The sequence below is a fragment of the Enhydra lutris genome, unplaced genomic scaffold (assembly GCF_002288905.1).
Source record: "Enhydra lutris kenyoni isolate GAN:26980312 unplaced genomic scaffold, ASM228890v2 scaffoldscaffold1, whole genome shotgun sequence".
In the NCBI taxonomy this organism is placed as follows: Eukaryota; Metazoa; Chordata; class Mammalia; order Carnivora; family Mustelidae; genus Enhydra; species Enhydra lutris.
The window spans coordinates 93,044,190-93,059,552 of record NW_019154085.1 but is presented as its reverse complement, the minus strand read 5'-3'; the positions used below and the strand labels follow the sequence as shown (position 1 = coordinate 93,059,552).

The 15,363-nt window shown below is 36.8% G+C and overlaps 1 protein-coding gene across 2 annotated transcripts in view; it reads left to right on the top strand.

The window, feature by feature from the left end:
• LOC111143222 (histamine N-methyltransferase) overlaps positions 1 to 14,924 on the top strand; it is a 50,586-nt gene extending 35,662 nt beyond the window's left edge. For both annotated transcript variants that reach the window (XM_022496800.1, XM_022496809.1), the window contains 4 exons: positions 3,060 to 3,167; positions 4,207 to 4,337; positions 7,957 to 8,050; positions 14,513 to 14,924. In XM_022496800.1, coding sequence (XP_022352508.1) covers positions 3,060 to 3,167; positions 4,207 to 4,337; positions 7,957 to 8,050; positions 14,513 to 14,868 — 689 coding nt within the window. In that variant the 3' untranslated portion in view covers positions 14,869 to 14,924. The remainder of the gene's footprint in view (positions 1 to 3,059; positions 3,168 to 4,206; positions 4,338 to 7,956; positions 8,051 to 14,512) is intronic.
• Positions 14,925 to 15,363: the final 439 nt, after the last annotated feature.

Below are 15,363 nucleotides of genomic sequence, written 5' to 3'. Positions count from 1 at the left end.
GAACTACCCCTGGCAAAGAGGAAATGTGGTTACTCAACTCATGAAGACAGAAACGGATTCTATGTGCTAATTCCTGATGAAAGAGTTTCATTATCTCCTTTTTTTGCTCATTCATTTCTACTAGGGGTCCAGCAGAAAATTCACAGACACTTTATGGCCACACATAGACTCACAGTCCAGATGTTGTTAGGTAAACCCATGGTTTCTTTGTCTCAGGTGCTATTCTAATATTGTGCCCTCCATCATTGCCCTAAAAAGAGGGACTGGCTGGCTCTGACTGTGGTAGAACATTCTGCTGCTTGGGAAAATAACAATATAAGAATATACCCTGGGGATGTTCTAAATACATCCTGCCATTTAGGTAGACCAAAAATGTTGGGGTCCATCTTAGGAGAAGAGCTAATAAAGCCCTAAGGGGAAAATTACTACCATCTTCTGAGTTCTAAAATGTTGGATTTGGGATCTTCAAATTACTTTTTTCTGTTTAATGATTACTTTTTTCTGTTTAAAATATATGACTAGGTTGGGAATGCCCGGGTGCCTCAGTTGGTTAAGTGTCTGACTCTTGGTCATGGTCCCAAGGTTGCAAATTCAAGTGCCAGATCAGGCTGTCAGCTGGGTATGGAGCCTACTTAACATTCGCTGTTTCCCTCTCTTCTTGTCCCTCCCCTCCCTGCTCATGTGCTCTTTGTCTTAAAATGTATATATCTAGGTTGATAGAAGAAAAAATAGAATTTTTGGCCTCCGGTCCTTTGGGACAAGCTGTAATCTGTTTCTCATTAGTCCACAACTTTTCTTCTCAGCCTTTTGCCCTAGTAATTATTATTTTTTTTATCATTCAAAAATAGTTACTGGAAAAAAGGGGAAAAAAAAAAACCCTTCTTATGCCTTTCTAGTATTTGGTATCTTCCTATTTCTCAGTATGAAGTGGTTAGAAGAACAACCACTTTAGAATCAGAAAAATGTGCCTTAAACTTCAGGCATATTAGTAGTGTCAAATTACTTTAATCACCTTATCTGAATGGGAATAATACTGTGGGAATTTGTGATAACTTTGTGGTCAGGATTAAGTGAGATGATCCAAGTAAAGTGCCAAACACAATGATTGACAAATAGTAGGTGGCCAATAAGTGGCAGCTAGAGTCACTACAGAAAGTATAAAAGGTGTCATGTTGGTGAGGCCATAAGATTGTCACATAGGCTCCTTTATCCTCCATTTCAGCTTCCTTACCACTCCTTCCCCTCCCCATCCCCACCAACTCCTTCTGCCAGTACTTGGGGCTCTCATGGTGCTGTGTGACTGCCCTTTTTCCTAGTCTAGCATCTTTTGTTCCTGATTTATCTTCCTCATTTCCTTTCTTCCAGACCTCCTAGTCTTATAAGTTATGCTTTTTTTGCCTACCATATCTATCCTTGTAGAGGTTCTGTTAATGTCATATATACCAAAATGTTGAAAACTAACATCATTTTCATAGGCTAGTCTTACCAGCACATAGGTCTATTTTAGTAAAGGTCAACATCATAACCTTAAATAATGAAAGTGCAGAACTTAAGTTGGAGGCATCAGCAATAGGGACAGAGGAGATATTTTCAAAGAGAGGCACTCAATGATAACAATAAAACTAATGAACAGCTACTGTTTATTGGGTGTCTATTTTACACTGAGTTTTATATGCATTGCCTCACTGAACCTTCACAATTAATAAATTATGTACTATCATTATTGCTATTTTTCTGATGAGGAAAGTACAGCTTGGAGAGGTAAAACAAATTCCTGAAAGTTATATACACCTAGTAAGTGGAGAAGACAGATTTGGAACTCAGATCCATCAAACATCACCATCTCTCTCACTCAATCATTTACAGGCTGAATTTTCAACAGGACAGGTATCTCTGTGTTCTTCCTATCATTATTTGCTAGAACCTAGTACAGCGCTGGACACACAGTACGCAATTAATTGTTTGTGCAAGGATTAATGAATATATATCTATTTTGCCATAACCTCCTTTCCATTTTACCTACTGGACTCAAGTTTTCCTAGAAGGTCCTGACTTACTTAATATTCCAAAATTCTGAGTGCCAGTAGTCCATATATACCATTCTGTTCCCTGACTTTATGTCTCTATCTTGCTGTCCTGTCTACCTGCAATTCCTCATTCTCCCAGAAGTCTCTGAGCTAACTTCCCTTTACCTAGTAACACAGAGCTCAAGAATGGTCTCCCTCCATAAGGCTTTCCACTTCTCTCACCTCTCCTCCTATCCTTTTCCTCACCATCTCCTTTCCTTTTCCCACCATGGCTCAACCCGACAGGGTTCCTTTCATGCCTGTGTCTTCCACTAGACCATGGTGTATTTCAAAGTGGATGTCTGATGTCTTTTTGTATCTTTTTTTTATGCCTAACATATTTTTCTTCTGACATATTTTTATATGGTTCTGGTGTGGCCTAGTTTATCAATTCTCAGGTGCATTTAAAAAAATATATTTAACATCTCTGAATTTGGGATACATCTTTCAGAAGTGTTTTTCTAATCTAGTGACACAAAAAGAAGAGTTGACTGAGTCCTATAATCAATGGCATCTTAGATTTAACATAATATGGTAACAGGGCACCTGGGTGGCTCAGTGGGTTAAGCTTCTACCTTTGGCTTGGGTCATGATCTCAGCATCCTAGGATCGAGTCCCACATCAGGCTCTCGCTCAGCAGGGAGCCTGCTTTCCCCCCACCCCTCTGCCTGCCTCTCTGCCTACTTGTGATCCCTCTCTGTCAAATAAATAAATAAAATCTTTAGTAAAAAAATGTGGTAATAGATAATAAATAAAAGTTATATGTATGAAAGAAGGAATAACAATCATAGCCCTCCTTAAGTCGTATTATTATTCCTACTTATAACCTAGCTGTTCTGCATCAGACAATGTGGCAGGGCCACAGTTGAACATTATTCTTTATTTATGTTGGGTTTTCCTAGTACAAGTAAGACAGATAATACACTACATCAGATTTATCTTCATCATTTCTTACTGGACTTACATTATATGTTCCATATGCTTGTCTTCTAGGTGAAATTGATCTTCAGATCCTTTCCAAAGTGCAGATTCAACATCCAGGAATTCATATCAACAATGAAGTTGTTGAGCCAAGTGTTGAGCAAATTGCCAAGTACAAAGGTATCTGTAACTTATGGTGCTCTATGTCAAATCCTATCCTGAAAGGCTTATCATTCCAAATTTGTCCCCTCACTCATGAACAACATAGTTACTGTGGTATGTTCTTTGTAAGCTTATTGGGAAAAGAACATATTTAATTTGTTTTCTTGGAAGACATGACTAACACCTCAGAAATATGAACAATGAATAATTAGATTTCTTTTTGTACTGATTCTTCTATTCCCTGGTGATCAACTACTATTTTTGATGTTTATTCTTAGAGACAGAGTCATTAATTCATTCAGAAATATTTAAACAGAATCCTTGCTCTTAAACGGTTTGTGTTTAATGGATTATATATAGCAGGAGTCAGCAAACCTCTCTGAAAAAATACACATATACACACTCTAAATATTTTTAGGCCACGTGATCTTTCTCACAATTAGTCAACTCTCCTACTGTAGCACCAAGGCAGTCACAGATGATGCTGACAAACTGAGTGTTCATATGTTCCAATAAAACTTTATTTATAAACACTAAAGTTTGATTTTTATATCATTTTCACATTTCATGAAATATTATTCTTTTGATTTTTCCTTCAACCGTTTAAAAATCTAACAGCATGAGATATGCAAAACAGGCATAAAGTCAGAAAGTGCAATAGTATATGTTTTTAGTTTGCAGTCTAGAAATAGATAGTGAGCCAGATATGGTCCATAGGCCATGGTCTGCTGACTCCTGGGTTACAGAAACATATCATTTATTTTCCACTGATAAAATTCACCAGTTGATTTCCCATTAATACTGATAAAATGCAACCAATATCTGATCAGCGTTCTCATAATTATTTCTTATTGACTCTTTCTTTCATCCCTAATTTCATTTAATACTAGAAAAAATTCAGGATGAACTCTCTGGTCTTCCAGAGCTACATAAAAAAGAAAAATGTGCTTTATATCTGTTATGTATATAACATTGATTGCATTAAAATTCGAAATGGAAATGGATTCTACATTTGCAATTAAAATTGATGGTGTGCCATCTCTTTTCTGTATTTTAGAGCTTGTAGCCAAGACATCAAACCTTGAGAACATAAAGTTTGCTTGGCATAAGGAGACATCTTCTGAATATCAAAATAGAATCATGGAGAAAAAAGAATTTCAGAAATGGGACTTTATTCATATGATTCAGGTAAGAAATATTTATTGTTATATATTCTCAGGAGACTTTTTTTTTTTTTTTTTTAGAAATATGTGTGAAGAATACCTAATAGTCTACCTTTAGGAAGAAAAATGAAAATCTGATTTCTGATTTTACAAGTGAACATTATCCATCCAAATTGAGGATAAAGATGTTTCTAGGACTGAGAGATTCTCTGTAACATTCAAAAAGCCAGGTTTTTTTATACTCCACACCTTCTGTTACTGATTTTTTTTTCAGTGTTGGCTTAATTAATTTTTGTAGGATTGGAAGTTCATAGATAGTTTTGAGGAGAGTAGAGTGTGACATATTTCAGCACAGCTCTAATGGTCTGGATGGACTGATGTCCAGAGTTTTTCTGAATCCTTTCCTTTCCCTTCTTTAATGACCTGGTTATTGTGCATGTGACAGAAGGGGAAGGTTAGCTCATTCTTAGGTTGATAAAGTTTACTTATGTCAGTCATTCAGTAGGAATATATTTCTATGATCCAACACTGATAGTATATTTCTTAGAAATATACTAAAGGGTTTCTTGGAAAGGGGGTGACCATTCATTAGATGTTATGGGGATGGATTTATGAGAATCACTGATATTTCTGGATAGCATATGGATGTATAGACTTTGGACATTGTCTACCATTAGAAGATTTATATTTTAGAAATACCAATGTAACAGTAAGCGACATCTTTCTGTAGTCCACAAGTACAGTCATCCCAAAGGAATAAACCTTTAAGAAATCAAAGGAAGAAATGACTCTAACATTGGTATATCCAAGCAATACTACACCTCTTTTCTCCTAGCTGACAAAATCATTTACCTATAAGGGAGTACTTAAATTGCCCATCAAGCCTACAATGTTTCTCTATTAGACTTAATTTCCCCCCTCCCCATATAACTATTTCATACATCCCTCTCTCTCCTTATACTTCCTGTAACCCCTTCACCATCACTCATTCCCAGCTGATGACCTTACTTCATACTGTATAGCAAAAAGAGAAATCATCCAATGGAAAGTCATCTTTCACCCTCCAAATTTATAAACACAGCTGCATCTGTACCCACCATCTCTGTCTTTCATCTTATTACAAGGGCCTCCTTTTATCAAAAACCAGTACCTTCACTTATGCTCTGGATCCCATTCTTTACCTGTTATAAAATGTTGCAGATTCAGAGATCATTCTCCTATTTCTCTCAAAATTTCCATGCATCTTCCTTCTTTCTTAGAGCAACACTACTTCCTCTGCATTACTGTTCTATTTCTCTACCTTCCTCCCTGTCTAGCTCACATTTTCCCCGTGTTATGTCTTTGTCTCTTCATTGTTCCTTATAGTCTTAACACTCTGATGACATTCTTTCAGCTTAATATTCACAGTCAACTTCAGAGAATCTCAGTATCTATTACATCAAATTTCAGAGCATCTGTTATGGCCCACCTCCTCTTTTTAGCCAGGTTACATCATAGACTGTTAGCTGTTTTATGGATATGTATCTGGGTATCTATCCCTGTCATGAACAGCATGGAATGACATGATACTAAATATGGCCCCAAAGCAGCATAGGCCATGTGCAGCTCCATTTTATTTCTTTTTTTTTTTTAAGATTTTATTTATTTATTTGACAGAGAGAGAGGGAGATATCACAAGTAGGCAGAGAAGCAGGCAGAGAGAGAAGGGGAAGCAGGCTCCCCGCTGAGCAGAGAGCCCGATGCGGGGCTTGATCCCAGAACCCTGGGACCATGACCAGAACTGAAGGCAGAGGCTTAACCCACTGAGCCACCCAGGCGCCCCATCATTTTATTTCATTCATTCATGTGAGAGGGGCAATGTTTAAGTTGTGTTTGCTTAATGTAATAAATTCTATCATAGGCATCTACATAGAAATTAAACTCTTGCCCAAGAGAGATGGAGATGAGATATAAGAAGTAAGTATCTGTGGGGGTAGATTCCAGGGAAGCAAAGGAAGCCTTTGAGGAAAATTTTCCCCTGCCAGTGTATAATTCTAGGCTCTACCTTGTTGAGTGGAAAGACCTCTTCCTGCATTTCATCAGAGAATGGTCCAGATTTATTAAAAAAGGGGTGAGTTGACCGTCAGCACCCTGTGACCAGGCATGTAACCTCATGCTTTATTCAGTCCGTTTTCCTAGAGAATCTGTCAGTATCAGAGACTGCCATATTTTCTGTGATTTATAAAAAGCATCTGTGAGCATATGGTAAAGCTAGTGCAAAGGGCTTAATTTTAAAGCAGAGTTCCATGAAATGGGGTCTGTTTTTATGGTGCCAGCACCATCTTCTCCCAGAACTATAATTCACAAAATATAGAGCAAGCATAGAATCAATGTCCCAATGTGGAGTAGAGACGAAGTATCTCCAGCTATAAATGTCTCTGTTATTTAAACCAGAAAGAGTAAATTTAAAACTGTTTGGCTGTAATTGAACAAATACCATAGTCTTGTTAATTTTGGCCATTCTAACTGGTGTAAGTTGGGAACCACTTAATGTGGTTTTGATTTTAATCTCTCTGATGGCTAATGATGGTGAACATTTTTTCATGTGTCTGTTAGCCATTTGCATGGCTTCTTTAGAGAAGTGTCTGTTCATGTCTTCTGCCCATTTTTTGAAAAGATTATCTATTTTGTGTGTGTTGAGTTTGAGGAGTTCTTTATAGATCTTGGATATCAGCCCTTTATATTGTCATTTGTGAATATCTTCTTCTTAAAGTGTTTTGTTGAGTAAAACTCTCATTAGCAATCAGGGAGATTAAAATCAAAACCACATTGAGATACCACCTTACACCAGTTAAAATGGCCAAAATTAAGACAGTAAACAACATGTGTTGGAGAGGATGTGGAGAAAGGGGAGCCCTCACACTGCTGATGGGAATGCAAGTTGGTTCAGCCACTTTGGAAAATAGTGTGGAGATTCCTTAAGAAATTAAAAATAGAGGTTCCCTATGATCCTGTATTTGTATTACTGGGTATTTACCCCAAAGATACTGATGTAGTGAAAAGAAGGGCCGTCTGTACCCCAGTGTTCATAGCAGCAATGGCCGCAGTCACCAAACTGTGGAAAGAGCCAAGATGCCCTTCAACAGATGAGTGGATAAAGAAGATATGGTCCATATATACAATGGAGTATTATGCCTCCATCAGAAAGGATGAATACCCAACTTTTGTATCAACATGGACGGGACTGGAAGAGATTATGCTGAGTGAAATAAGTCAAGCAGAGAGAGTCAGTTATCATATGGTTTCACTTACTTATGGAGCATAAGGAATAACACAGAGGACATTGGGAGATAAGAGAAGAGAAGTGAGTTGGGGGAAATCGGAGGAGGAGACAGATCATGAGAGACAGTGGACTCTGAGAAACAAACTGAGGGTTTTGGAGGGGAGGGGGTCCTGGTGGTGGGTATTAAGGAGGGCACGTACTGCATAGGGTACTGGGTGTGGTGCATAAACAATGAATTCTGGAACACTGAAAAGAAATAAAATAAAATGAAAAAAAAAAACCCTCTCAACTTGAAAATCAACCTTTCTAAAGAATATCTAACCCAAGTAACAAAGAAATTGACATAGAAAAGTGTCTAATTTCTCTTTTCTTTCGTTTCTAGATGCTGTATTATGTAAAAGATATCCCAGCTACCCTGAAATTCTTCCACAGTCTCTTAGCTACCAATGCTAAGATGCTGATTATTCTTGTGTCAGGTAAATTATTTACATTCACCCTGAATTTTAAAACAGTAATAGTGCCTATGTGCTTGGATATATGTGTTTGAAGGCAGCTGCAATATTTTGTCTTCATTATGAAATTCTTGACTTGGCTTCTAAGCACAGTCAATTAATTAACACAGTGTTAGGAAAGTCCTTCACAACAGCTATCAATTTAGGGGGTCCAGTGGAATTAAATATCTATTTACTCCTTTCCCTTGGTAAAATTTGTCTTTATTGTCTCTATATAAATTCTTTTTTATACAATATAGAGCAAATACCACTAATACGAATTTTTTTAACGAGGCCAAAAATAGCGAATATTTCTGTTTATCTCCTTTTTCTTTGTTTTTTTTTTTTAAAGATTTTATTTATTTGACAGAGAGAAATCACAAGTAGGCAGAGAGGCAGGCAGAGAGAGGGGGGGAAGCAGGCTCCCTGCCGGGCAGAGAGCCTGATGTGGGGCTTGATCCCAGAACCCTGGAACCAGGACCTGAGCCGAAAGCAGAGGCTTTAACTCACCGAGCCACCCAGGTGCCCCTCCTTTTTGTTTCTTGAATGTTTCTTTCCCTTCTGTGATGTTTATTAATACATAAATAAAGGTTTAAATATTTGGGATACCTTCATATTTGATTAATTTACATTTCTAGAGCCTATCAATATTGTTCAATGTAGATTTTCTCAAATAACTACCAAAAATTGTTCACTTGTTTTGTATTACTGTCTTATTTTCAAAAGAGGGCATTTGATCATGTCATGTTGCTTCCAGTATATAATAAGTACCACATAGAGAAGTAAACATGTTAATAAATGAGACACTGACATTCTTGAGTTCATTAATTCATTACTTCTTTCATTTAGTAATCTTCATGGATTGTATACACAGTGCTAGGCCAATTGATTCTAGATATACAACAATCTCTGTCTTCCTAAGTTTATACCAGACCTCATACTCAAAACCATATGTCACAAAATTCATCAGTTCTTAAATATGAGGAATGACTTTAAGAATGGCAAACAGGGTTGTTGCCTGTAATTCTAGGTTTGAACTCATGTGGGAGTTTTGCATATGAGAGTTCCTGCATACAACCTCTTCCCTAAAGAACACTTTGATATACTATTTTTATCTCTGGTTAATTAAAAACTCATTTATGTGGGAGAGTTCTATCTTCCCATTTAGAAGGGCTCATGTAAACTGGATACTTCTTATTAACCTCCATCTAAATTAAGACACTTGGGTAAAACCATTATACTACATTTAGGAATACAAAAGAAAACTTAGTTGTGACTAATCAGGGCAGTCTATTCTTGATAATCTGTATCAATAATAAAGAAAAGCATTACTAATAGAAATAATAATTCATCCAGATTTTAGGATGTATTTCATATAAATAGAAGATCCACTCTTATTTATATTTGGTTTATTCTTAAATATTTCAGAAGTTAAGTATTTCAGTGTCAGAAAGCAGTTTTCTATATTTCTACCAAGAGGAAAAAGCCAGCCTAAGATTTAGAAAGTGACATGAGTAGTCTATACAAACAACTGAGAACTGGCTAAGTGCCCTTATGAATACAGTATTCTGCTAGCTATCTCTTGAATTACACTAATACAACCCATGGTATATTGGCATCAAGAAATGTTCAGACCAAAACAGGTGCAGTGAAATATATGATGATACATGCAACAAGAATGCCGAGGCATTTCCTAGCTGTGTGAATGTGGTCTGCGAGTCTTAGTTTATTCAAGGGCTATTTCTAGATAATCATACCTATATTATATTGCATCTATGCATATATATGTTTCATATGTACTCTATATATATACATTCACAGGTAAAAAATCAAAGAAATGTAGTAAAGACTCAAATATCAGTTAGCTTTTTCTTAAAAAGTATTTTGAGTCGAAATTACTTAGTCAAGGTAGTTTGATGGTGGAAATATTTTGCTAACTTTTTCTGTATGCAGTTAAAAAAACCCTCTTCATTACTGTATTCAGCATGGGAGACAGGTATCCCAAAGAGGACAACACTACTCATAGACATTGTTCCTACACATAAGAATAGAACAAATAACAAATGTCCAATGATTAAAGGGACTCCAGTGACCCCTTGCCTTCATCACATGCACTTTTCTTAGAAGAGAGTTGTGCAGCTACAAGAAAAATATCATACGTACATTTTTTCTTAAAGAACCACTTAACAAAAGGAGAAGATAAATTTAGGCATTTTATTTTGGACTTTCCAATTCTCTCCTAAGGCTAAAAGTTACAGCTTTATTGCCTCTATCAGAAGAGTTATTAAGGAAAGAAATTAATTAAATATATGTAATAAAAAATAAGCCACCTTGTTCAGTATAGTTTCCTTCTCAGTAAAGGAAAAGGTAAATAAAATTGTCAATATACTGGAATTCTCATCAATTTAGTATAAAGTGAATGTCTCCAGATTCCCCAGTCGTAAGGGATCACTCATAACTCTTACAAATCCAGGAAAAATGATGGGATCCCTTATCTCAAGTAACTTGAGTCATTCATCCCTTGCTCCGTGACTGCTGAGGATCCTGGGAGTCATGCTTACATGCTCCTGATGGTTGCCCACCACTGTTTGCCCCAAATTTCTGCTCCCAGTTCAATTTTTGATTTCCTATCTCCATTACTTTTCTACTGCTTTGGAGCAGCTCTTATGTAGTGGAGGACTGAGATATGTAAACACTTGGAACAGTGTGTTAAGTTTCTTATCAGAGGTATATGGGGCATATAGCATTCTAAACTACTAGTTCTGAATGTGTCTAAAAAAAGAGAGCATATTTTGGGATGCCTGGGTGGCTCTGTTGGTTGGACGACTGCCTTCGGCTCGGGTCATGATCCCAGAATCCCGGGATCGAATCCTGCATAGGGCTCCCGGCTCCATGGGGAGTCTGCTTCTCTGTCTGCCCTTCTCCTCGCTCATGCTCTCTCTCACTGTCTCTCTCTCAAATAAATAAATAAAATCTTATTAAAAAAAAAAGAGAGAGCGTATTTTGGCTAAAACGTACTACATGATGGACATGGAATCAGAGAACATAGAAAGTTCTGGAGATTTGAAGAAAGGTTTAATAAACAGGAGTAAAAGACTCAATAAAGAAGATTAACATTCACAGAGACACACACACATGCTCAAAACCCACGCTGAAATAGACAGAGAAAAGCTATGAAGGGTAGGCAAATGAAACTCATTAGGAAAAGAAAAAGAAATTGAAATCAGAATTAAATGACAGCATTTACTGTTAGAATACATGTTGCTTGAGGGAAGAGAGACTTTTCTCTGTGTTTTAAGTATCAGTTACAGAACTAGCCCAGCTCAGTAAATATTCATTTAATTATAACAAGGAGAAGTTCTTGATTATATAAAGATAAAAGATTTGATTTGGGGATGAAAAGGAAGAGAAATAAGGACAAAAGAGGTGGATTTTTTAAATGAGTGTCTCACACTAAAATAACATCAGTAGTAGCATGTCTTTCCCCAAATGTAGTAGCCAGGCATTAGTTTTGAGAGTTGCTAGTTAAAATGTAACCTCTCTGGTTAGGGGGGTTTTGCCAGAAGGAGACACCACTTTTTTGTGCATCCCTCTCCTTACCTGACTAAGGAAGGAGGCAAATCATGGTGTGTTATTTTTTTTTTAAGATTTTATTTATTTATTTGACAGAGAGAAATCACAAGTAGGCAGAGAGGCAGGCAGAGAGAGAGGAGGAAGCAGGCTCCCTGCTGAGCAGAAAGCCCGATGTGGGGCTTGAACCCAGGACCTGGGATCATGACCTGAGCCGAAGGCAGCGGCTTAACCCACTGAGCCACCCAGGCGCCCCTGGTGTGTTATTTTTAATACAATGAGAAAAAAATCTGGTTTATATCATGTTGGAAACAAAAGTAACACCATATGTTGTGCCCACCGAGAGCCATTATGATAATGCATCAGTTAGAAAGTGTATAATTGCTCAGCTTAGAAATGGCACCAAGTCACACAACACTGACACCAGTAAAATTTCTGCAATCAGTGTTTGGTTATTTTTTTTTTCTCTGTCAGGTTAAAAATAAAAATAATAATGATAATAGAACCTCTTTTCAACCATTGAAATATTTATTTTCTCATAAAGTCTTATTTGTAGGCATATTCTTATTTGGGCAGATAATCACTGTCTGTGTAATAAAAGATTTTTTAATATAGACTCATGACCCTATTTTTTTTTTCCCATTAGACTGAGGTTTTGTTTTTTTCTGCTTCATTCCAATTTTACCCTCTGGAGCGTACCCTGCGGTTATTACTCCCTCTTCTGAAATATTAGTTGAATGTCAGTTATCTAAGCTATTTAAATTTTACCTTTTTCTCCTCAGTTAGTCCCTTTTGTTGAGTTCAATCAGGAGACTTTAGCCCAATCTATGGATGAGGGCCAGGGCTCTTTGAACATCCAATAATTATATGCATAACTATATGGGTATTTATTGTTTGTGTATTATGCTGGAGAGTCAATTACTTCATTAGACCGTAAAAGAGGTTTGGAAACCCAAAAACCTCAAACCTTTGAAATCTTCACTATTAATCCTGGAATACAGGTTCTCTCTAACATTGCTTTGCCAAGTCCAATTTAATTTCCTAATACTTGAACAATGTTTGTTTACTTTGTTTGCCAGTCATGGTTCTTAGTTCCTTTACTTTTTCTTACCCCAATTCTATGCTATAAATTCTGTATTTATCCCTGTTTTGCAGGTGATAAAACTGAGGGGAAGCTTCATAAAGCTAGTCAGAGGAAAAGCCAGCCTTCATACTTGGGCAGTTGGCTTTAGTGGCCCTCTATTACATTGTATCAATTGATAAATATTAATTGGGTATGTGACATCCCATTATTATATGCAGGTATTAGAGGGTCCACAAATAGATGCTTATTTCTGTTGAGGTATTAGTATTATAGATTTCCAAACAGCAAGTTTGCTTTTTCATAGTCTCAAGATTACAACCAGTGAAAATACATTATCAAACCAACTCCATATAATGTTCACTTATTTTGTGAGTACTTATTACCCATCTGCTATGCACTTAGCATTGTACAACAATTCAGTTAAATTATCTCATTTAGTACTTGCAGTTGCATTTGAGGTATGTACGATTATCCCCATTTTATGGATCAGAAAACTGAGGTTCTCAGAGACTGAAAAACAAATCTCATCTTATTCATGAAGTGTCAGAAGTACATTCCAACTTGTGTCTCTCTCCCTCAGAGGCTGCATCTCTTAGCTTCTACACTGGGCCAGTTTATCCATTAAACACACTAGACATTGCTAAAACATCTTCTAAAGCTGGGGACAAAACTTGACACCTGATGATACATTTAAAACTGTTCCTCCCTCATTCTTCCCATTTCCCACAATGGCAATTCTCTCTTTTCAGGTGCTTGGGCCAAAATCATTGATAATTCACTTAATTATCTGTTTTCACTCATATCCAAAATCCAAATTGTTGGCAAATCTCACTGTATCTATGAGCATAATATAAAAGAAATCCAACCACTTCTCATCACTTCCAAAAGCTAGCTACTCCAATTTACCATCATCTGTCACCCAGATTATTGTCATAACCTCCTTACTGTTCTCCCTGTTTCCACCCTTATGGCCCTACAGTCTATTCTCATCTGTGTGACTAATTAACCTTATTAAAATATAAATCAGGTTAAGTCACTCTAATGTTGTATTGCTCAATATAAAAGCCACATTTGACTACTGAAATTGATATGTAAATGAATTGCAGTGAAGTAAAACTTAAAATTCATTTCCTTGGTCATACTAGCCACAGTTCAAATGTTCCTTAGCCACAGATGGTTAGTGGCTACCATATTAGACAATGCAGATACAGAATATGTTCCAGAAAATTCTTTCAGATAACACTACAGTGACTTCCCATCTCACTCCATGTGATATGGTATCCTACCCACTCCCTCCACCACTCATCCAACCCTATCTTCTACTTTCCCCTTTGCTCACTGATTTCAGATCTCACTGGTTTCCTGGCCAGTTCTTAACATGACAAGCATGCTCTCGCCTCAGGTCCTTTGTAGTTGCTCTTTTATCTACCTAAGGTAATCTTCCCTATCATATCTACATGGCTTGTTCACATATCTCTGCTCAAATGTTACATTATTATCGAGAGTTTCTGTGACCACCGTATATTAACAGCAACCCATCCAACTCTTTGACCCTCCTTATCCCTTGTTCTGATTTGTTTTTCATTAGTACTTAGCACAATCTGATATGTGATTTATTTACTTGTATATTTAGCTTTCTTTCCCCCTTCTGTGTACCTCTTAAATTAAGCTACCCAAAGGCAAGAATATTTATTTATTGGCTACTTTATTCTAAGCATGTAGTATACTTCCTGACAGAGAAGGGAAATGAAAAGAAGAATAAGTAAAAGCATGAGCTTTGTTTTATCACACAGGAATCAGTGGCTGGAACAAGCTGTGGAAAAAATATGGATCCCGCTTACCTCAGGATGACCTCTGTCAGTATGTCACATCGTCTGACCTCACTCAGATGCTGGATAAACTGGGGATTAAGTATGAGTGTTATGACCTTCTGTCCACCATGGACATATCTGATTGTTTTATTGATGGCAATGAAAATGGAGAACTGCTTTGTGATTTTTTGACAGAAACCTGCAACTTTAATACAGCAGCACCACCTGATCTCAAAGCAGAAATTATGAAAGATCTGCAAGAGTCTGAGTTCAGTGTAAAGAAGGAGGGAAAAGTTCTTTTTAATAATAGTCTGAGTTTCATAGTGGTTGAGGCATAAATATTAATCATGAAAATGTATTTAAAAAATTATATTTTGGGGGCACCTGGGTGGCTCAGTGGGTTAAAGCCTCTGCCTTCAACTCAGGTCATGATCCCAGAGTTCTGGGATCAAGCCCCACATCGGGCTCTCTGCTCAGCGGTGAGCTTGCTTCCTCCTCTCTCTCTGCCTGCTTGTGATCTCTGTCTGTCAAATAAATAAATAAAATCTTTTAAAAAAATTATATTTTGAATATCTCATATATAAAATCTAGAAAATTCCAAGACATTCTCAGATTTCCATGCATATCATATAGGATACTGTTATTCTTATCACTCCTTATTCCTTCCCCATATCAAGAGGCCACATCAGGCTAAATACCACCTAGGCTATAAAAATGAGACAACTAAGTTTCACTAGCTTATTGACAAGAAAATCCTTTCCGTTTGTTGATTGTACTGGAATTTCCTAAAATATTAATAAAACATATGCTATGGATTCTTTAAATACTGCAAA